Source organism: Ursus arctos, unplaced genomic scaffold (assembly GCF_023065955.2).
Source record: "Ursus arctos isolate Adak ecotype North America unplaced genomic scaffold, UrsArc2.0 scaffold_11, whole genome shotgun sequence".
NCBI lineage: Eukaryota > Metazoa > Chordata > Mammalia > Carnivora > Ursidae > Ursus > Ursus arctos.
In genome coordinates this window covers 51,912,593-51,934,128 of record NW_026622775.1, presented here as the reverse complement: position 1 = coordinate 51,934,128, position 21,536 = coordinate 51,912,593, and the positions used below count along the sequence as shown (strand labels likewise).

At 40.1% G+C, this 21,536-nt stretch overlaps 1 protein-coding gene across 1 annotated transcript; it reads right to left on the bottom strand.

Annotated features, from left to right (window-relative positions):
• Positions 1 to 7,063: 7,063 nt before the first annotated feature.
• On the bottom strand, positions 7,064 to 20,462 carry MSMO1 (methylsterol monooxygenase 1). Its single transcript, XM_026499599.4, has 6 exons — positions 20,309 to 20,462; positions 14,421 to 14,706; positions 11,354 to 11,502; positions 10,138 to 10,264; positions 8,785 to 8,939; positions 7,064 to 8,078 (listed from the first exon to the last, which is right to left on the bottom strand). The coding sequence occupies exons 2-6, from the start codon at positions 14,673 to 14,675 to the stop codon at positions 7,883 to 7,885; spliced, it is 882 nt and encodes a 293-aa protein (XP_026355384.1). The 5' UTR covers positions 14,676 to 14,706; positions 20,309 to 20,462; the 3' UTR covers positions 7,064 to 7,882.
• Positions 20,463 to 21,536: the final 1,074 nt, after the last annotated feature.

The window sequence follows — 21,536 nt, the reverse complement described above, 5'->3', positions numbered from 1 at the left end:
AAGAAACTGAAAAAGATACAAATAAATGGGAAGGTATTCTGTGTTCGTGAATTAGAAGAATTAATATTCTTAAAATGTCCATATTACCTAGGTCAATCTACAGATTCAGCGCAATACCTGTCAAAATTTCAATGTTATCCTTTAAAGAGCTAGAACAAATTCTAAAATTTGTATGGAACTACAAAAGATCCTGAATAGCCAAAGCAATCTTGAGAAAGAAGAACAAAGCTAGAGGCATCAATCTCCCTGATTTCAAACTACACTTCAAAGCGATAGTGGTCAAAACATTGTGGTATTGATATCAAAACAGACACACAGATCAATGGAATAGAATTGAGAACCAAGAAATAAACCCACACATACATGGACAGTTAATATATGACCAAGGAGCCAAGAACAGACAACAGAGAAAGGACAGTCTTTTCAATAATGGCAATTGGAAAACTGGACAGCCACATGCAAAAGGATGAAACTAGATCACTACTCCATACCACACATTAAAATTAAATACTTAAGAAATTAAAATAAAAAAATAGATTAAAGACTTGAATGTAATACCTGAAACCATAAAATTCCTAGCAGAAAACATAGGCTGTAAGCTCCTTGATATCAGTCTCAGCAACAACTTTGTGGATCTGACTCCAGAGGCAAGGAAAACAAATGCCAAAATAAGCAAATGGGACTACAGCAAACTAAAAAGCTTCTGTACAGCACAGGAAACCCATTATCAAAACAAAAAGGCAACCTACTGAATGGGAGAAGATATTTGTTTTTTTTTTTTGTTTGTTGTTGTTTTTTAAAGATTTTATTTATTTATGTGACAGAGAGACAGCCAGCGAGAGAGGGAACATAACAGGGGAGAGGGAGAGGAAGAAGCAGGCTCCCAGCCGAGGAGCCCGATGTGGGGCTCGATCCCAGAACGCCAGGATCACGCCCTGAGCCGAAGGCAGACGCTTAACGACTGTGCTACCCAGGCGCCCCCAGGAGAAGATATTTGTAAACCTTATATCCTATAAGGGGTTATTATCCAAAATATGTAAGAAACTGATACAACTCAACAACAACAACAACAAAAATAAATACTCTGATTTAAAAAAATGGGCAGAGATGGGGCGCCTGGGTGGCTCAGTCAGTTAAGCATCTGCCTTCGGCTCAGGTCATGATCCCAGGGTCTTGGGATCGAGCCCTGCATCAAGCTCCTTACTCATTAGGGAGCCTGCTTCTTCCTCTCCCTCTGCCTGCTGCTACCCCTGCTTGTGCTCTCTCTCTCTCTTTGTCAAATAAATAAATAAATAAATAAATAAATAAATAAATAAATAAATACAATCTTTAAATAAAAATAAATACATACAAACATACATACCTATATACCTAAAATTAAAAATGGGCAGAGGACCTGAATGAACATCTCTCAAAGGAAGACATACAGTTGGCCAACAGACACATGAAAAGATGTTCAACATCACTAATCAGAGAAATGCAAATCAAGACCACAATGAGATATCTCCTAACACCTGTTAGAATGGCTGTTATCAAAAGGATAAGAAATAACAGGTGTTGGAGAAGATGCAGAGAAAAGGGAACCTTCATGCACCCTTGTAAATTGGTGTAGCCACTATGGCAAAAAATATGGAGATTCTTCAAAAAAATTAAGACTAGAACTACCATATGACCCAGCTATTCCAATTCTGGGTATTTATCTGAAGACTATGAAAACATTATTTCAGAAAGACGTATGTGCTCCTACATTCATTCCAGCATTATTTACAGTGGCTAGGACATAGAAACAACCTAAGCCTCCATCAATAGATGAATGGGTAAAGATGTCATGGTATAATTATACAGTGGAATATAACTCAGCCACGAGAGAGAGAGAGAGAGGGGGAGGGAGGGAGAGAGATCTTGCCATTTGCAATAATATGGATGGACCTTGAGGGTATAAAGCTAAGTGAAATAGATCAGACAGAGAATGACAAATACCATATGATTTCACTTATATGTGGAATAAAGAAAACAAAATAAAACAAAAACAAACTTACAGATATAAAGAACAGACTGGTGGTTACCAAGAAGGGAAGGGAGTCAGGGAGTGGATGAAATGGGTGAAGGGGGTTGGTTGTATGGTGATGGGTGGTAACTAGACTTGTGGTGGGGATCACTATGTAGTAGTGTATTCAACAGATGTTGAATCATAAAAACATACACCTGAAACTTATATAATAAAAACACAACAGCGACAACAAAACTAACAACAACTAAAACTAATAACTAACTAACTTACATTTCTGAGATAAATGCCATCTGATAATGTATAAATAATCCTTCTTTACATCATACTGGACTTGGTTTGCTAGGATTTTCTTATGGATTTTCACATCTACACTCATAAGGGATATTGCTCTGTAGCTTTTCTTTATTGAGATTATTGTCTAGTTTTGGTATCCAGGTAATACCAGTTTCACAGAACACATTTTACTGAATTTTAAACACTGCTCTTCTTTCTCTCTCACTCAGGCTATCAGGTCACCGTCAAGTGTTTTCACTCTCTCAAAAACTTTATATACCTACAGGTATTCCTGATATTGGTCAATAATGATTGATTAAATATTCATCCACTTAATACATATTTACAATGAATCATTTTTTAGAAGAGTTTTGTCAGCCTATTCCGGCTTCAGTCCAAAATAGTCATATTTTAACCTTATCTAGCATTCCTAGGAACACCCAGACTCTGTGTAAGAACTGGGAAGGCGACTCTGGATAAGATAACCACTATGACAACCCCTGAGTTTAGGTCTGTTGGGAGGCACAGACCAGCACATTGCCCTTTGCATCCAGTGTGCTAAGTTCCATGATAGGTGAAGTCAACGGTCAACAGTATTATGGGAGTACTTCGGAGAAGTATGTTCATCTGACCTGAAGAGAAGAGGTTAGACAATGTTCACCACAAATGATGTCTAATCTGAGACCTGAGAGAGTGGTTTATTCTCTTGGAGAAAATGAGTGGACATTGAGCAGAAGAGGCTTGGGTATCCCCAGATACTGAGGATGTCGTGGGTGAGGTGGGTGTGAGGCTGAGAACAGAGGGATTCTGTGAATCCCTTACTGACCCCAGGGCTCCAAAGGCCCTGTCCACACTTGATTCCCAGAACGAATCTGGGCATCAGGGTATATTCTTCCCCAGACAGAGACTGGAACAGTCTTCTCTGGAGAAACTGAACCCAACCTACAGAAGAAGACAAAGTCTGCAATGACTCCTTGCTGCCTGATTATCTAAAAAGGTTTCGCAATCACATTTGCCAATTCTTTCCCTGCTCAGGAACTTGGAAATCTCAAAGTGCATTTAAAGCTATTAGGCGCTTGATGAACTATGTCCTCCTCTCTCCTGGGATTCAGTTCTCTCTCAGCAGGGCAATCTTGCTTCCTTTCCCAGCGACAGATTGTGTTCCCTTGACGTGGAAGTGTAAGGGCCAAGTAGTTCAGACGGCGACCCTGTGTGCTAACAGTCCATCATCTACTCCTGAGCAGCGACCTTGTTCTTCTTACTCTCTCCTTCTTCTATTCCCAGCAGATGAACGATTTTATAGCAAAAGAAACCTCACTGAATCTTCGTGGAATATAAGATGTTTCACTCAGATCTGCCAAAAGGCTAAACCAAATTTTAAATGTTATTAGGTGGCCACAGTCTTTTGTCAAGTTCAACAGACATGCAAGCCCTCCGAACCTATCTAGCTGCATACTCCGTAAGAATCCACATTAATGACGTCAGACTCTAAGCTGCCAAAGCGTGAAAGTGCAGCCAGACCTCAGAGGACCCAGGCAGCCCCGACGCAGGTTTCTAACCTCCGGCGTGTACTTCAAGAACCCCTCTCCGCCTCTGCTCTCCCCACCATTTGCTGTTATTAAGACTTTCCGAACTGATTGTTGCAATGGCAGCACCATCGCTAAATCCTACGTTAAGATGCTGTTACAGGCTCTCCCTTTTTAAATCGGTAGAGGTTTCTTCAACTATCCCGTACGAGGCATCACATCAGATGCACAAAGGATGCAGGGGAAAATACAGAGAAGAGGAAAATCCCAGCTCTGCAGGCAGCTTAGCCACTCCTGACCTGCATGCCTTGGACCCTATTAATGCCCCTCACTGAGCCTCTGTTTCAGGCTGAGAGATTAGCGTGAGCAACGGCGCAGAGGGGAAGCACGTGGTACAAAATAGGTATCTTTGGCTAAAAAGAGGTAGCAGTACCCGGTAGCGTGTGCCACGCAGTGACAGGAGTGTCGCAGAAGCCAGAGCGGGGATAGCGGTGAGAGATGCGGTCACCTGAAGCGCGAACAAGACCTTCGGGGGAATAAGAAGGTGGGGGTGGTGGGGCGAAGCTTGAGCCGGCTCCTTAAAAATAGGGAATGTAGGGAATTTTTAACAGAATAGCCAGCATTCGTTGCACACGGCAGCACATATTCACATGGAGCATCTTAATCCTCGCAAAACTCCTATGAATTAAGATTAGCCTCATTTCATAGGTAAGGAAATGGGTTTCGAGGAAGAGGCAGGGAAAAGGCTTTCTAGCAAGTGCATCGGTTACCTGGAGGGAAGGAGTGAGAGCTGCTGGCACGGCATCCATGGCTTTGTCTCTCCTGTTACCGTCCCGCAGTGCTGGTTTCAGTCTCCCATGAGCAAGCAGCTCCGTGGTTATCCTGTGCCCTTCTTCTCTGCCACCGGCGCTTTCCTTTTCGTACTCAGTGAGCAAGCATTTGTCCCCTGAGTTTCATGATTTTCTTGGTAGGTTGAAGGTAATTTCATATATTGGATTTTAGCCTCCCACATCCCCTTCCTTTTGACACATGGAACTCGACAGTCCTCTAAGTACACATCCTAAAGACATTTCACATGGTTCTCCCGTGATTTTAGGTAAGAATGTCAGCATTGGACAGTCACCTGCCATTCATGGGACCAAAGGCACGTCACTCTTCAGAATACTGGCAAAGATTATAACCTTTTGGATGAATGGATTAGGAGCTAAATCCTGAGATGAACATAAAACCCTCTGACCACCCGCTCCTGGATGGTTTAGTCGTTCTCCAACAAGGGGGGATAGGGGACTTGAATATGGATTTCATAGCCCAAGGCTTTATGTGAGGAGAATTGGGAGCTGCGAGACAGGGGCAGTTCTCGTGACATATTGCAAACCCAGGCTTTTCTAAAGGTCTAAATGTCTTTAGCCAGAATATGTAGAAGAGTAAAATACTAGTTAATTGTGACATTACAGATCTATACTCTGCTGTTTATTTTAGCTACCATATTAACCTTAAGCTTTCAAATTTCCACTTCAGTGAAGTCCAATAATCCAAGAAACAGAATACTTTGCAATTTTCTAGAGTAGAATCAGAGCTATGTGTTGTATTTGTACTCTAGTCTTCATGTTTTATTTTTGTCAAGTACAAATAGAAAAGAGAAGCTTAATCCAAATAATTTTAAAAGAGGTCTGGCCAGTAAATCATATTAAAATTTGTTTGTACTAAAGTGTTGTGTATGAACCTTACTTTCTGGATAGCTACTGGTTTAGAACTTTCTTCTCAGAAGACTGCACATAATGAGGGGGAAAATTCGGAAACCTATTCTGTGAGATTTTTCTAGAAGATGCAAGTATCCAGTGTTGTGAACATAGTAGCTGCAAGCATGGCTTCAGTCAAAAGGCTAGCACTGGGATCTTGAGTAACTTAACCACTCAGACAAATCCCTCACATATAAATGGACAAAATGGCATTTGCCTCAGACATTTAAATGAGATCATGCATTAAAAGCTAATAGGAGGGGCACCTGGGTGGCTCAGGTGGTTAAGCGGCTGCCTTTGGCTCAGGTCATGATCCCAGGGTTCTGGGATGGAGTCCTGTATCAGGCTCCTTGCTCAGCAGGGAGCCTGCATCTCCCTCTGCCTGCTGCTCCCCCTGCTTGTGGGCTTTCTGTCAAATAAATAAAATCTTAAAATAAATAAAATAAAATAAAATAAAATAAAATAAAATAAAATAAAATAAAATAAAATCTCATGGGAGTGCGGTGCCTGGGTGGCTCAGTCAAATATCCAACTCTTGATTTCAGTTCAGGTCATGATCTCAGGGTCCTGAGATTGAGCCCCACCATCAGGCTCCATGCTCAGCAGGAAGTCTGCTTTTCTCCTGATCCCTCCCCCTGATAGCCAGCGTTCTCTCTATAATAAATAAATCTTAAAAAAAAAAAAAAAAAAAAGCTCACAGCAGAATACAGGGTATACAGTAAGTGCTCAGTAAGTTAACTAGTGTGAAAAGAATGAATTAGGCATTCAAGTTGTTTAGCACCATTCCCAACAGTAGAGGTCACCCTGCCCCCAAATACTGAAAGTCACCTTTTACTAATTCAGGTGTCTGTGCAGTCCATGAATATTAGAGAACAAAAGGTAGAAAATAAGTTTCTATAGGTTATCTTATAATTGAACAACACGATTTTAAGCACAGCCCCCAAATTGGTTTGAGAATAAAGAGCTAACATATTAAACCCACACCCACGCAAGTAGGGAAAGACAGAAGGGAGAATAGAAAGGTCGTATGGACTAGGTACGAGTTAGAAAACATGATCTAGCAGAAGACTCTGTTTAATTTTCGGAATCCTTATTTGAATCTCTTTACTGTGTTTTCAAAAGAAGGAAAAGAAACTTACCAGAAAATGGCTCCATGTTATAAATAACAATTTGGTACTATCATATAGTAAGTTAGAATTATCAACTCTTTATTTGAATTAGAATCTAGATACCAGATTTAAATCAGCCTTAAAAAGTTGAACTATGCTCTTCCATCTGTACAGAAAGCATACATCTTTTAACCAGAGAAAAGAGCTGTCTCAACACTAGGTCAATGGAATTCCCCACAATCACAGCCTGATAGATAGATGTTAAAACTGCCCCAAAATTTTGGCAAATGAAGCACTTTAAAAAAAGTAGAATTATTCCTTTTATTACAAAACTTAATAATTAAATGATTTCTGTACTTTTCCTTACAAGAATAAAACAACTGATGTTCAAAATTGGAAACTGGATAATCAGACCAAAAAAAATCACATTTATTTCAATAGTTCAAAGTGCAAATACAGCAAGTCAGTTCACGTTTCAAGATACAGTTTTAAGTATAATGAAAACTTGATATACAAAAATGAAAGGGTAAATAGCAGAAATAAAGCTCAATTTTTTTAAAAAATTCAAGTAACCTGAAAACCTTCAGACTAAAATATTCCACTTACAACAATTCAGAAATGCTTTAATTCATAGATACCGGTAGTACAGTGCAATCCCAAAGGACTTCTCAAAGAAAGCATCAGCCCAAGCCGTTCGGCTCAGGACAAGAGTGGACGTTCTCGGTGCTGGCTGTTCCTGATTCGGCAGCCTCACTCACACTGTCATTTGATATGGTTCAACCCACGATACTTTGATATTTAGGCAAATTCTAAAAAATGTTTAAAGTTCAATATGAGGCCAACACCCTACTAAGAGGTTCTGAAATGGCCACTATAGATTTAAAAGATTTTAAAGACCAATTTCAACTTCAGGCCTATGGGGTGGGGAGAGACCTAGATTAATACTTCTTCCATTACTTAAAACCTTTCCGTAAGGTTAGCAACATGGCCTTTACAAGTTCCTCATGAAAATCGTACTTAAATACATATTTACTCATTTCTACACATACAGGACTTTTATGTAAAGTAGAAAAAGTTCCCACCAGGAAGATAATTAAAGGTTGTTAACGTTCTTTGTATCACTCAGCAGCCAAGACACAGGTTTATTTCTGCTCCGCAGAAGCAATGTTAGCCACTTGCTTCAATTCAGGAAAGTGTATCTTCAGGAAGGTTTAGATGAGATACTTATTCAGTCTTTTTCTCAATCTTCTTCATCTTTTCACAGTAGGCAGTAAATTGAGAGTCTGTTCCAAAAATCCTATCCCACCACGTAAATGTTGAAGCATAGTTTCCGATGAAGTTCATGTGGTGGAAATCATGATGCCGAGAGCCGGCATAGAAAGGGATCAGATTTAAAGGGTTGAGAGGAATATCATAACCACTGAAATAAAAATGATAAAGATTATTAAGGAAATAAATATACGTCAGATAACTGACATTTGCATTGGCAGTAATATGCCTATTAACTAATTCAAATAACATTCCACGTTACCTAAGTCACTTTGTTTCTGACAGGTTTACACAAGACAAAAACTCACAGAAAAACAGCACATATTCTAGAAACCATTTTAAGAAATTGAAATAAAAACATTGAAAGAACTACGAAACTTAATTATTATACAAAGGGGATGAAAAGTGGGGAGTTATAGTAATGAATCTTTAGACAAAGATTTTCAAGAATTATTTTTCTTTTCTGTTTTAAAGGAGCTTTCTCAACACTGTTTGTAATGCCTGTAACAGTATATGTCCTTTAGGAAAAGTCAAATGAGTATCGAGCACTAAGAAGGTTAAACCTAAAAATCGCTAGGTAGCAACTCTTTTAGAGGATCCTTTATTTCCAGCAACACATCTAGAATCTGATAGCCACAACCGTACAGCCCGGAACCCCCCACCTCCTCCCTTCCTCAGGAAGCTGAGAGGGCAGGAGGGAGAAGACAACCGTGGAAGGAAAGAATGAACGAAGGAGACATCCTTTACAGTTAAACTGTCCTATTAGTCTGCTTAGCAATAAAGATGGTCTTGTGACCATGAAAACAAAGATATTTTATATTTTGCTACCTTACACCTGACTAGAAACCATAACTCACCTATGGACATCGATAGTTTCTATCAAACGAATAGTCACCCATGCCCAAAGGAGAATGACGTGATCACATAAAAGCACGATTCCAATGAAAAACCCAGTTCCCAGAATCAGAGTTTCCAAGGGATGTGCATATTCAGCTTCCATTCCAAATGGAGCCTGAAATAAATAGGTAAGAATTCCTTAATATATTGTGACTGTGAATTTCATGCGTCAGCTTAGCAAGGCTACAGTGCCCGACTGTTTCGTTGGTCAAACACCAGTCTGGACATTGCTGTGGGGTATTTTGTAGATGTGACTAACATTTAAATCGGTAGACTCTGAGTAAGGGAGACCACCTCCATAATGCAAGGAGGCTTTAGCCAACCAGCTGAAGGCCTTAAAAGCAAAGACTGAGGTTTCACGAAGAAAAAAGAATTCTCACAACTGCAATATAGAAACCCTGCTTGAATTTCCAGTCTGTGGTCCGTCCTACGCATTTCAGACTTGCCAAGCCCCATAATCACATGAGCCGGTTCCTTAAAATAAATCTGTGTGTGTGTGTGTGTGTGTGTGTGTGTGTGTGTGTGTGTGTCTTATTGATTTTCTCTGGAGAACAGTGACAAATACATATATTCTAATTTACGCATACAGTTTGATAAAATAAGATATACCTAGCCATACATATATAAACAAATAACAGTAATTCTCAATAAAAACATCTCTTTGTTCCTACCAAACATCAAAAGGTCTAGGGATGTCCTTAATAGAATCTTAGTAACTGCCTTTGATGGTTTAAGATAAAGGCACTAAACAAGTGACTTAAATTCTAATTTTGGTTTATGCTTCTGAATTTGTTCTGCCAAGAAAGGGCTATTTGATCTAGCATACCATGTCATCAGGGCGATGTGGAACATATCGACATAACCAGTTTGCCAAAGGTACATCAAAGCAGTTCTGATAAAATTGGTTTTTATGGGAGTCGGAATGAGGTGGAAATGTGTTCAGCAAACAAGTCAGTGATTGTTTTAGAAACTGAAAGACGAAAGGTTGTTTTGGGGTCCAATTTAAATGACCTTAACATCACTATGGTCTCTATTAATCTGCCACGTACCAACTGTGACAGGATAGTGGTCTGGGCCCAAATGAGAGACTGAATTATTTCATGTAACACTTTTCTTGAAAATGTATAGAACTGGTTGTGTGTGTGTGTGCATGTGTGTGTGTGTGCGTGTGTGTGAAATGTTCTTCACATGTTTATGCCAAAGAGAAAGAAATAAAAACATCACTGACAATTTTTTTTAAAACCTCAGAAGATTTTAAAAAAGCATTTTGCTTCTAATAGAAAAAAAATGTATTAAAAATAATTCTAACATACCTGAAACTCATGATGAACTTTATGAATATATTTATATATTCTTTTGTGATGCAAGAGCCTGTGCAGGAAATAGTGCCAGGTATCCTCGATCACTGCACAGCCAAAGCATCTTACCAAAAGCGTACACCTTTAGGATGAAAATACTGTAGTGAGTATAAAATAACTTTTACTTAAACAATCTAAACTTTTACTTGGGATCACTGTTTGAGGAATTACATGAAACCAAATAAGCACTAACCAGCTTGACCGGCCTGGATACACAGATCAACAGACTCTCACAACCGCTACGTACAAGGTGGCTAGAGAATACCTCCGGAGGCAGGGTTAAAGAGATAGACCACTAACCCAGTTCTAATTCATTTTTTAAAAATTCACATGTACAGGGGCCGCCTGGCTGGCCTAGTAGGTAGAACATGCAACTCTTGACTTCAGGGTCATGAGTTCAAGCTGAATGTTGGTGTGGAGCCTACTTTAAAAAAAGCAAAAACAAAAACAAAAACTCAAAAAAATTTCACATGTATAAAATCAAAGTTAAGAAACAAAGTCCAAAGCTTCTAGGAAAAGAGTAATATTGATGAGGGACTTGAGCTGAGATTATCAATAGTAAAATCATCACTTTTTTCCACCGGAGAGGGACATAAGTGCAATGGGCAAAATATATTTTATATACAAATAAACGTATACACTAACTTTTATATTATATATATTACAAAGAAAAAGTATACACCTATATGTTGGTATATCTGTATTCAGGTTATGTCACGAGCAGATAGTTGAATACAAATATTATTTGAACAAAACTACTAGTGATCAGGTTATATATCCTTGCGTCTATACAGACACAACTTTCAAAAAACCTCAAGATTACTCTCTTTTCTTTTTATTCATTTCAGACTTAAAATGTAATATAGTTTTTCTTGGTATAAGCAGGTGTATCTGTATAAAATCATATAAAGGATGCTACTGAAACTTCTGGTAACAAATTACTTTCCAAAAACACCCCAAATAAATAAATATATAACTTTCCAATAAAATATTACATCAAAACTCAGAAAGAAAAATGGGAATGTTTTAAGTTTCTACTATGGCTTACTTTTCTACATTTTATTTACTTCTAAAGTTTAGAACAAATGAAGAAAGAAGATAAACATGAAGGATATTTTAACTGGACGATAAACCATGAGTGAGTATCAAAATCAAATCTTTATCTACATACCATCTTGGCATTCTTTCCCAATCATAAGGTATATTAAAATACTCTGTAAAATAATAAGTTCCACAGATCAAAGGAAGCTGGATACAAAAGTGATTAAAGAGAATTACTTTAAAACATTTCCACTGGTTTTCCCATGTTTCTGGTTTATCCTATGGAGAAAAATCACAATATTTAGTATTAGCCTCTGCTATCAGTAGTTTGACTTGAAACTTAAGAGTGAATTCCTAATTGTTTCTGTAATATTTCTAGGTGACCTTAATTCTACATTATTTAATTAATCTTATGATGTGAATTCCATATTACAGTGACTATGTTACTGTCACATAGTCAGGAATCACAGCCTCCTCCCCTTCTAAATTCTTGACAACTGTGATCACTAGTTTAAATAGGTGAAGAAACTGTTAACAGACAAACCCAGGCGTAATGATCTCAAACAAACCAAAGAAACACTACAGAGTAACTGTCCAGTCTTTGCGGCCCACAGACCATTTCCTTCCGTCACCCAGGAATTTCAGAGCAGCAGTGTGTTATGCTAAGATCACAGGTGGGTTCTCCCCACTGTTGCGGCAGGCTGCAGGCAGCGCCAGAAGCCTTTACTACAAAGGGAAATCGATGCTGCCAGCCATTCAGCGGTGCTCGTTCCCAGAAATAAGCATATTTTTGTTCGCATCTGATGATCGAATTATAAACTCTCTGAGCTGGAAGAACTTCAGAAATGGGGAAATGGGTCCAGTGGTTCCCAAAGAATGGACAGTTACTGCCCACAGATAACGATGTTCAGAGATGAAAGCAAAACAAGAAAAGTAAGATCAATGTTGTAAATGCTCAAAAAACCTCATCAGGATATCGGCTTGCTTAGCAAGGCAGATAAAAAACTGAGCCCTACATGTCTCCCTGCTCAGCGGGGAATCTGCTTCTCCCTCTCCCTTCTTTCTTGTGCTCACGAATGAGCACGGGCGGTCTCTCTCAAATAGATAAATAAATCCTTAAATGGCTGCAGTTAGATAAGAAAAAGTACTTTTGGTTTTACAAAAAGATGGTGATAATAAATGTTATTGTTTTGTTTTAAATGTCCTTACTTAAACATTCAAACATCTGCCAGTGACACTTTTTTTTACTAAACTGTAATATCCCAAGTATGGAAACTATTGCTCATTGGCAGAAGCCCAAAGAAGTCAACTACCTTGCCCAGGATCGTAAAGGCAGTGATTAGAACCAGGACTAACTAAAAGCTAGGTCTTTTTCTTCGAGTTTCACAACCGTTAAAAATCCTTGCTTTGAGCTTTTTTAATACGAAAATGAATTGTGGTGTAAATCAGTACAAGTTTTCACAAAACAAGAGGGTTTATTTTTTTATTATTATTATTTTTTAAGATTTTATTTATTTATTTGACAGAGAGAGACAGCCAGTGAGAGAGAGAACACAAGCAGGGGGAGTGAGAGAGGAAGAAGCAGGCTCATAGCGGAGGAGCCTGATGCGGGGCTCGATCCCAGAACGCCGGGATCACGCCCTGAGCCGAAGGCAGACGCTTAACAACTGAGCCACCCAGGTGCCCCATAGAACAAGAGGGTTTAAAGACAAGCAACAAAATTAGTAAAGTTAATTACAAGTTTATGCATTTTGAAGCACTTGAGAGCACAGGAAGAAGTTGCTAGTGGTGATGAGGATAGCAGCTTTCAAACAGAATAGACTACCAGTCAGTTAACATGCTTTAGAAAGTGAGATGTCTCGGGGCGCCTATTTATCACCCCAAACATACAGGAGAACTTAGACATCCAAACTAAATTCTGCCTTTCAAAGCAGGCTGTTATAAAAAACATTTTGGAAATCCTGTTATTAATTTAGGGTTAGCAGGATACTCCCCTTTGGGCATGTCCCTTTTTATTTCCTCCCCTTTTCCTTTTCCTTTCGCTCCTCTCTCCTTTGGCTTAGAGTCTAGTGGCCTGACCCCGTGCACTATCCCCAGAGTGGATCAACAACGGCACCTGCGTGAGCACTTAAAGTGAGACTCCCTGGGAGAGGCAAGAGGGCTAAGAGACTGATGGGAGAAAATGTGCACAATGAGTGCCACCCTTGGTGAGTACAAATTAGTCTCCACAGGTGAATGCGCTCAAGATGTCCATTTTCTACCAAGACCATGTGCCCCTGAGTTTTAGTTTGGCATGACTTTTTAGAGCAAGTATTAGACACTACCATGGGTTTGCCAAGGGCTGATAAATCACCTCTGATAAGCTAGTCCAGATTCTGTTCCGGGCACCCTGTCAAGCTCTAGTCTTCATAGTGGTAGAGCTCACTATTTTCTGTGTGACTACACCTGAGAAGAGGCTGTGTGTCTGTCTCAACACTTTATCATGCACGGTGGGAATCTCAAGGAATTCAGTGCAGTGAAGCAAATATCTAGAATCCAGCAGCATCATGACTCCTCATTTGGGATGACATGAATCCTGCAGAACCACCATCATATGTTTAAGGAAAAAACAAAACTTTTAATAGCCCACATACACTTAGTGGCTGAGACATCAGGAGTTGGAGTGAATTGCAAAGTAGCTACAAATCCCCATAACTTCTCTTTCCAGCTAGTTTAAAGATTATAAACCTAAATTAGATAAATGCCACATCTACTGAAAGCACAATTTAACAAATTATTTTTGAAACATTATCAATAATGATATAGTGCTGTCCAATGTGGCAGGAACTGGAAATATGTGGCTACTGAACACTTTAAATATGGCTAGTCTAAACCTAGACGGACTAAAATTAATGTAAAACACCCGATTTCAAAGACTTCTTGTGAGAATGTGAACATAAAATATCCCATTAAGTACTTTTAAATTCTGATTAGTTGTTGAAATGATGTTTCAATTTATTGTATTAAATAAATTATTAAAATTTCCCTATTTCTTTATATCTTTTTATGTATTCTATCAGAAAATGTAAAATTACATGTTTCTTCTTTCTATTTCTATTACACAACCCTGATCTAGGTTCTCTCAAAACAAAGTTACATTTACTTTTAAAATATTCAACATGAATGATAACATTTCATTGCAAGTCCATCACACTCACCTTTTGAATTTTATACTTTTTCATGTAAGGTATAAATTGAAACAAAAATCCAGGTAAACAGAACAAGAAATAAAGGACCTCATGAACTATCAGGGATCCCCATGTTGCAATCTGGAACTTTGTATAATTATTCAACATATAGTTCCAAGCATTTTTAAATGGTTCTTGTAGAGGGTTCTCAGGTAAAAGTGAATCCACATACTCCACAGCCAAGGATGCTGAACTAAAGATGCTGATACTTTCATTTGTTGCCATTTTTCAAATCTCTGCAGAAAGCCTTAGAATTCTGTAAAAGCAAATAAAAAAAAAATAAGCAAGCAAGCAAACCAAGTAAGCCAAACAATGAAATTCCCAGAACATAATTTTTTAAATTCATCTTCTGATCATTTAAAAAATAACAAATACTAAAGTACCAATTCTCAGGTCCTAAACATGTGATTTAAAAAAAAAAAAAAAGTCTACTGGATATCATCACCATGTCCATTTGAAGACATTGATTTAAGAGACTCTTAATATCAGGAAACAAACTGAGGGTTGCTGCAGGGGAGGGGGGTGGGAGGATGGAGTAACTGGGTGATGGACAATGGGGAGGTTATGTGTTGTAATGAACACTGGGTATTATATAGGACTGATGAATCACTGACCTGTACCCCTGAAACAAACAATACATTATAGGTTAATTAACTGAATTTAAATAAATAAATAAATATGCAAGCCACAAGTTGGGGCACCTGGGAAATCAGTTAAGTGTCAGACCCTTAGTTGCCGCTCAGGTCATATCTCAGGGTCATGAGATCTAGCCCAGCCTCTGCTCCACAGGCACTAAGAGTTCACTTGAGATTCTTTCTCCCTCCCTGGCCCTCCCTCCCCACTAATCCCCCTCCCTTACAAGGGCGCAGGCGTGAGCACGGAACTCTCTCAATAAATAAATAAATAAACAAATAAATTCTTCTAAAACTAAAAAAAATAAAAGCCACACGTTAACTTTCAAGAGCAGGATCTAAAAGAACAAAAGTGGACAAAGAATTTCAAAGTATCAGGGCGCCTGGGTGGCTCGGTCGTTAAGCGTCTGCCTTCGGCTCAGGGCGTGATCCCGGCGTTCTGGGATCGAGCCCCACATCAGGCTCCTCCGCTGGGAGCCTGCTTCTTTGTCTCCCACTCCCCCTGCTTGTGTTCCCTCTTTCGCTGGCTGTCTCTATCTCTGTCAAATAAATAAATAAAATCTTAAAAAAAAAAAAAAAGAATTTCAAACTATCTTTAAAGAGATTTTTCAATGTAGTCTCCGTGGAAAAACTTGTAATTTCAATTAGCAATTGTGGAGTTCGAGTGTCACTTAAAACCAAACAAAACCAAACAAAACACACAAACGTATAAAGAAAAAGTCTGCCAGATAAGACTACATAAAAATGAAATACTTCTAATTGGGGAATAAATAGACAATTATAAATAAAGTCAAAGATCAAATGGCAAACTGGAAAAAAATATTTCCAACATTTATGACAAAAGGCTGCAAAGCGTGCTTTAGAAAAAGACTAAAAACCCAATGATAAAATGACAAAGGCCATTCCCTAGGGGTTCATGTTAAGATAAATATAATACAAATGTTCACTAAACAAATAAGCAGCTCAGTTTGACTCAAATAAAGAAATATGCCCTAAAACAAAAGTCTTTAAAAGTTTCAGTGTTCAGGACCCAGCACTGGTAAGGGTAACAATTTGGGGGAACAGAAACCATTATACATCGTTGATGGAGGGATTAGTAGGCCTTTGAAGAAAAATTCAACATTTGTCACAATTCAAAATAAATACACCCTATGACCCAGCAATTTTCTCAGTCATACTAAGACTGAAAGAAACACTGCTAATAGCAGCAAAAACAAAGAAAAAAGAGAAACAACAGAAATAAGTCCATCAACAAGAAAGGAGTTAAATAAACCTAAGTCAACTTCTTCCATAGACAATTATACAGCCATTTAAAAGAAAAGGAAAATCTCTACATTCTACAGAGAAAGATGTCCAAGATACAATGGTAAATGAAACAGCAAGTTGCAGAATAATGCACATAACGAGTGCCCCCCCTTTTGTTTTTGTGAAAAGGTTATATATTGTGCACTTTCATGCCTAGACGGACAAACCCCCCCAACACACACACACGCACACACACACACAGAAAAGGTATGGAAGGATATCCTGGGAACAATTGAAAGTGGTGACCTTTAGGGAAAAGAGATCAAGAGGTAATAGCGCGCCTCTGCATAGGTGCACACCCAGGTGGGGGGGGGGGTTAGAGAGGAGAGGAGAAAAATTTTACTTTCCATTTTATACCTTCTTACAGTTATCATTTTCTCACAAGTATGCTTTACCTTTATAATAAGCGTAATATGACACCAAATCAAAAAAGACAAGTTTAAAAAGAACGTCACTTTCCTAAAAATGTTCACTGTTGTTCCTAATCTATGAACTATGATAGACTACTTTAAAAAAATTATTTTAAGCCTCGGTCGCACTCTTAATAGTGCTTAAAATGCCCCACTTCCCATATTGACCTCCGACCTGTTGCTCATGGAGGATACTGGGAAGCTTAGCCAGCTTCTTCAGCTCTCTGAATTCACTCTGCATCCTTATTTTTTTGTCCTACTCACTCTCAAATGACTTATACTACGGAGGCTACAGTTACATCCTGGGCCATGCCAACCTCAAAATTGTTTTCTCACTCACCCCGAGAGTGACTAGTCTTATATTCTTACCTTACCTGAGAACTTGTCTGTCACTTATCCTTTCCCGTCTTTCGTTTTTCCTCTCTTCACAAAGTCCATCCCCTCAAGTTAAAAAATATACTCAAGTCTTCATTTCTAGTGAGGCTTTCCGAACCTGTATCTCCTCTTCCCCAAACCACTGTTCCTCTTTTTCTTTGAACCAACTTCTTTCTCTAGGGAGAAACCAACAAAAAGCCTCCCCCTGCTTTGCTCTCACCCATACAACTCACTCAACTACTTGCAATCTAGCTCCCACTCACACCAAGATATCTTCAGTCTTCTCACTTGTAAGGTAAAACAGTCATTCCAATCCTCATTTTTCATGAGGTCATTGCCAAACTTGGCAATGTTGAACCAACACCACTTACTAGCTGTGTGACCTTGAGCAAGTTATATAACCTCCCTGAGCCTCAGTTTTATCATCTGCAAAATGTACAGAATAACAATAGTAACTAGATGGTGGGGATCTTTTCACAATGTGTGTGTGTGTGTGTGTGTATTAAATCACCACAATGTACACTTTAAATATCTTACAACTTTACCTGTCAATTACACCTCCATAAAACTGAAAAAAGAAAAACAGTAGTTCTAATGGGTCCAAGACCTAGCACATGTGAAGTACTTAACACAGGACCTGACACATAGTAGCTAGAAGAAGCTAACAATTTTGAGCACTTCTTATATGCCAGGAACTGTGTTTTAAGAGTTCTGAGAGCTCTCTCTCCAAAGACTTTAATCCTTACCACACTTTCATGAAGTAGGTAATTTTATTATCTCTATTTTATAACTGAAAAACTGAGGTTTAGAAAGAGTAAACAACTTTTGTACCCCAAGTTACAAAAATACTAAGTGGGGGAGCCTATGCACTCATCCCTTATGCCCTACTGTAATCAGAAATAATAAAGCACACAATAAATATTACAGTAAGAAGGGAATAATTCCTACAGCTTTCTCAAGGCTCCTGAAAGATTATCCTAGATAGCCTGTCTTCATTTTCACATTTCCCATTGACTCTCAAGCTATTACAATCTGCTTTCTGTTCTCATCACTGCACCGAATTTACCCTTACTAATACAATCACTAAGGATCTCCTAGCTGCCAAATCCAACAAACATTCTTTACATTTTATTTTATTTGACCAATCTGAAGATTTGATACTTCTCTCCTTAAAATACTCTCCTTCCTTGGTTCCTGGGATTCCCATGTATTCACTCTGATGAAATTTGTGCTACTATATGCAGCTACTGTGCTAGCTGCTGTCCTCACCTGACTTCAAACTACAAACTCTAATGAGGAATACAAAGCAATAACCAGACTATCATACAATTATGTGATAAGAACAATAACAGGTTGGATGGGGCGCCTGGGTGGCACAGTCGTTAAGTGTCTGCCTTCGGCCCAGGGCGTGATCCCGGCGTTCTGGGATCGAGCCCCACATCAGGCTCCTCCGCTATGAGCCTGCTTCTTCCTCTCCCACTCGCCCTGCTTATGTTCCCTCTCTCACTGGCTGTCTCTATCTCTGTCAAATAAATAAAATCTTAAAAAAAAAAAAAAAAAGAACAATAACAGGTTGGAAATATAGAGTGCTAGAACACAGAGGACCAGGAAAGAGTTCTTAAACAAAGATGCCATCTAAACTGAGACCTGGAGCATAAAGGGGAGGTGACCTGATTAAAAGAGAGTAAAGTAGGGTGGGGTGGGAGGAACAGGGAACGTTTTGAGCAGAAGGCACATCAGATCCAAAAACTCAACTTTCTGATTTAGTATGTTTGTGCTACAGCTTTTGAGAAAGGAAGACTTGAGATTGAGGCTGGTTTCCCAAGAATGCTTTCCTTACTCCTTTCTAACTATTTCAGAGTACCTACAGAGATGGTAACTCTTTCCTGTTTTAAAAATACACTGATCTCCACAACCTTTCTATCCCTAGCCCACTCTCCTAAACTCCAGGTTCTGATTATCTAAAACTCTACTGGCCATCTCCAACCGGGCAGTTCAGAAGCCCATCAAAATCAACAGGTCCAAAGTTCAGCAACTGCTCTCTGCAACCTTGACAAATTCTCTTCTTTAACCTCTAATTTGGCAAACTGCACCATCACCTATTTAGTCATTTCCAAAAGAATGTTCTAAGTCTTTCCTGGCTAAATTAAGCCTTCAAACTCCCACCCAATTTAGAGATACTTGGTTTAATTAACATTTACTCTCCCAACACAAGAAAGGAAAGTGGATACACCTTTGCCAAATGAGCAAAAGGAAAACCTAGGAATTAGAGAGGAGAGGGGAGGGGAAATAAAGAGTCAAGTTTCTTTTCCTTTTCTCATCCTTGTGCAACCTGATTGACTGAAAGCCTGCTCTATCCTCAGAAAAAAAAAAATTAGTTATATGTGGATTCTCTGAGAAACCCTGAAGTTTAGCTGTCCGAGGACGGTCTGCCAGTGTCTGTCCCTCGGCCCTATACCCTAGTTGAGCCCGAAATGCAGAAGTTCCCGTATTTGCTGGAGTTGCCCAATCTCTACGCTTATCCTCCTGAATCGATACAATGCCAGGATATTATCTAAACAGGTGAGTTAACCCCCTTCGTTAAACAAATTTCAAGGGAGTGCCTCCCTTAAAGACAAAGACCAAGGCCCTCAGCCACGCACAACAGGCCCTACCAGGCCTTCCCCACTCTTCTCTCGCATCTCCCACCTCGCCATATTCTTATATCTCACGTGTAACGGACACAGCATTCCCTTGCCGGTAATGTCACCCTATCCAACTCCTATTCATCCTTCAGTAACCTCCTCACAAACGCCCTTCCCAACCACACCACCCTCCACTGCACAAACACAACAGATCTTATCTCCCCGGTAGTGCTTCCGTTTTTGTAAAACTTTGTCATCACTCTTTCACCCTGTGCTATTAACTATCTCCTAATATCTCCCGTCTTCGATGACTATAAAACTCTTTAAGGGCAGGAAACATGCCCCAGCCCAATTCCATCATTTAAGGTTTCACACCGCTTTCACCTGTTCCCCTTGGCTGCCGTGCTCACATCCGGCACTGGAGCCCTGAGCGCGCATCCACGCCGGACCCCGCTCCCCTCAACACCATACAGCAGCTGCCCGGAGCCAGCCGCTCCCGCTTCCTGACCTACCGGCTTCTTTTCCAGACCCTTCACCTGGACGGCCGCGCAGGAACTGAGGGCCACGGTCACCCGGACCCGGCCAGGTGCTGCAGCCTCGGAACCTGTCTCTCCGCGTCGGGGGTGGAGCCAAGAGCGCGAGGCCGGCTTCCTTTGCCGTTATTGGCTTGTGAGGGCTCCCAACCCGCCTTCTCAGCACTGTGATTGGTTCTCGAGGTTGCTGGCATCGTGTGACTCGCGTGAACGAATCCCTGGCGATCCCAGCCATTGGCTCTGCGGATGGAGTGAGGATAGTGAGACCGAGGCGACTAGCCAGTAGCCAGCGACGCAGCGGGCCTGGAGGCGGGGAAGCGCGAGGGCGCGTGACGGCGTGAGGAGGCGGGACACGGACGGCCACTATCGGCAGGCCGCCGCAGCGAGTTCCCTTGGCAACCTGGGTTCCTCCATAGGTCCTGTGGTGCCAGCGCTGTCCCTGTAAGAGGGTACCAGGGCGTCCTCCCCGCGACTTTAGATGTGATTTGTGTAGCAGTCGCTTCGCCAAAACCTGGGAAGAGAATAGCATAAATGCAGTTTTGACTGTTTTGTGTTTACAGATAGCTCCGCCTTTCTCTGGTGTACCTTGGATTTAGATCCTTCTCCTTCCTTGTTTCCCCGGCCCCAGTATCCTTTAATAAACTCCTAGTATGTATGTATGTATGTATGTATGTATATATATATATATAGAGAGAGAGAGAGAGAGAGAGAATTTCCAACGCAATATATATCCTGCGATCATCAAGAGAGTTATCGTTATCCCCATTTTGCAGATGAAAAAACCGGAAGCTCGGAAAAGTTTAGAAAATGATTTGACGTAACAGCTGGCAGATGGCTGCTCCCCTGAGGGGGGTTAAGGCCTTGACCTGGCTGATGGTGCGTGGGCTGCGAGAGCGCCCAGGTGGTGTAATCCCCAGGGGAACAGGGAGCTCCAGAAGATCTGGGGCAGGGAGGGGCGCGGTGCAGGGCACAGAGAATTTCACACACTTGCAACTTCTCTGTGCTGCGTTGGCCTCATCTCAGCCATCTCCCAACACTAAAATACTTGTGTACGAGGAATAATGGTAGCGTGTACAGTGTAATAACATACGAATTTAAACTTAAGAGTACCTTCTGAAAGTTCGCACAAAGGCACAATTTGGTCTATGGAAGGCACTTTCTATTCAGTAGTTTCAGGAAACAGGATGCTGTTGTTTCTCTCAGGGCT

Bases quoted from the DNA above. Each gene is read 5' to 3' on its own strand.
- MSMO1 (XM_026499599.4), bottom strand. From the start codon at position 14,675: ATGGCAACAAATGAAAGTATCAGCATCTTTAGTTCAGCATCCTTGGCT. The intron at 10,265-11,353 runs GTATGTAGATAA...TTCATCCTAAAG, and splicing joins TGGGAAAGAATGCCAAGATG to GTGTACGCTTTTGGTAAGAT. The intron at 8,940-10,137 runs GTATGTTAGAAT...TATTTATTTCAG, and splicing joins AAGTTCATCATGAGTTTCAG to GCTCCATTTGGAATGGAAGC.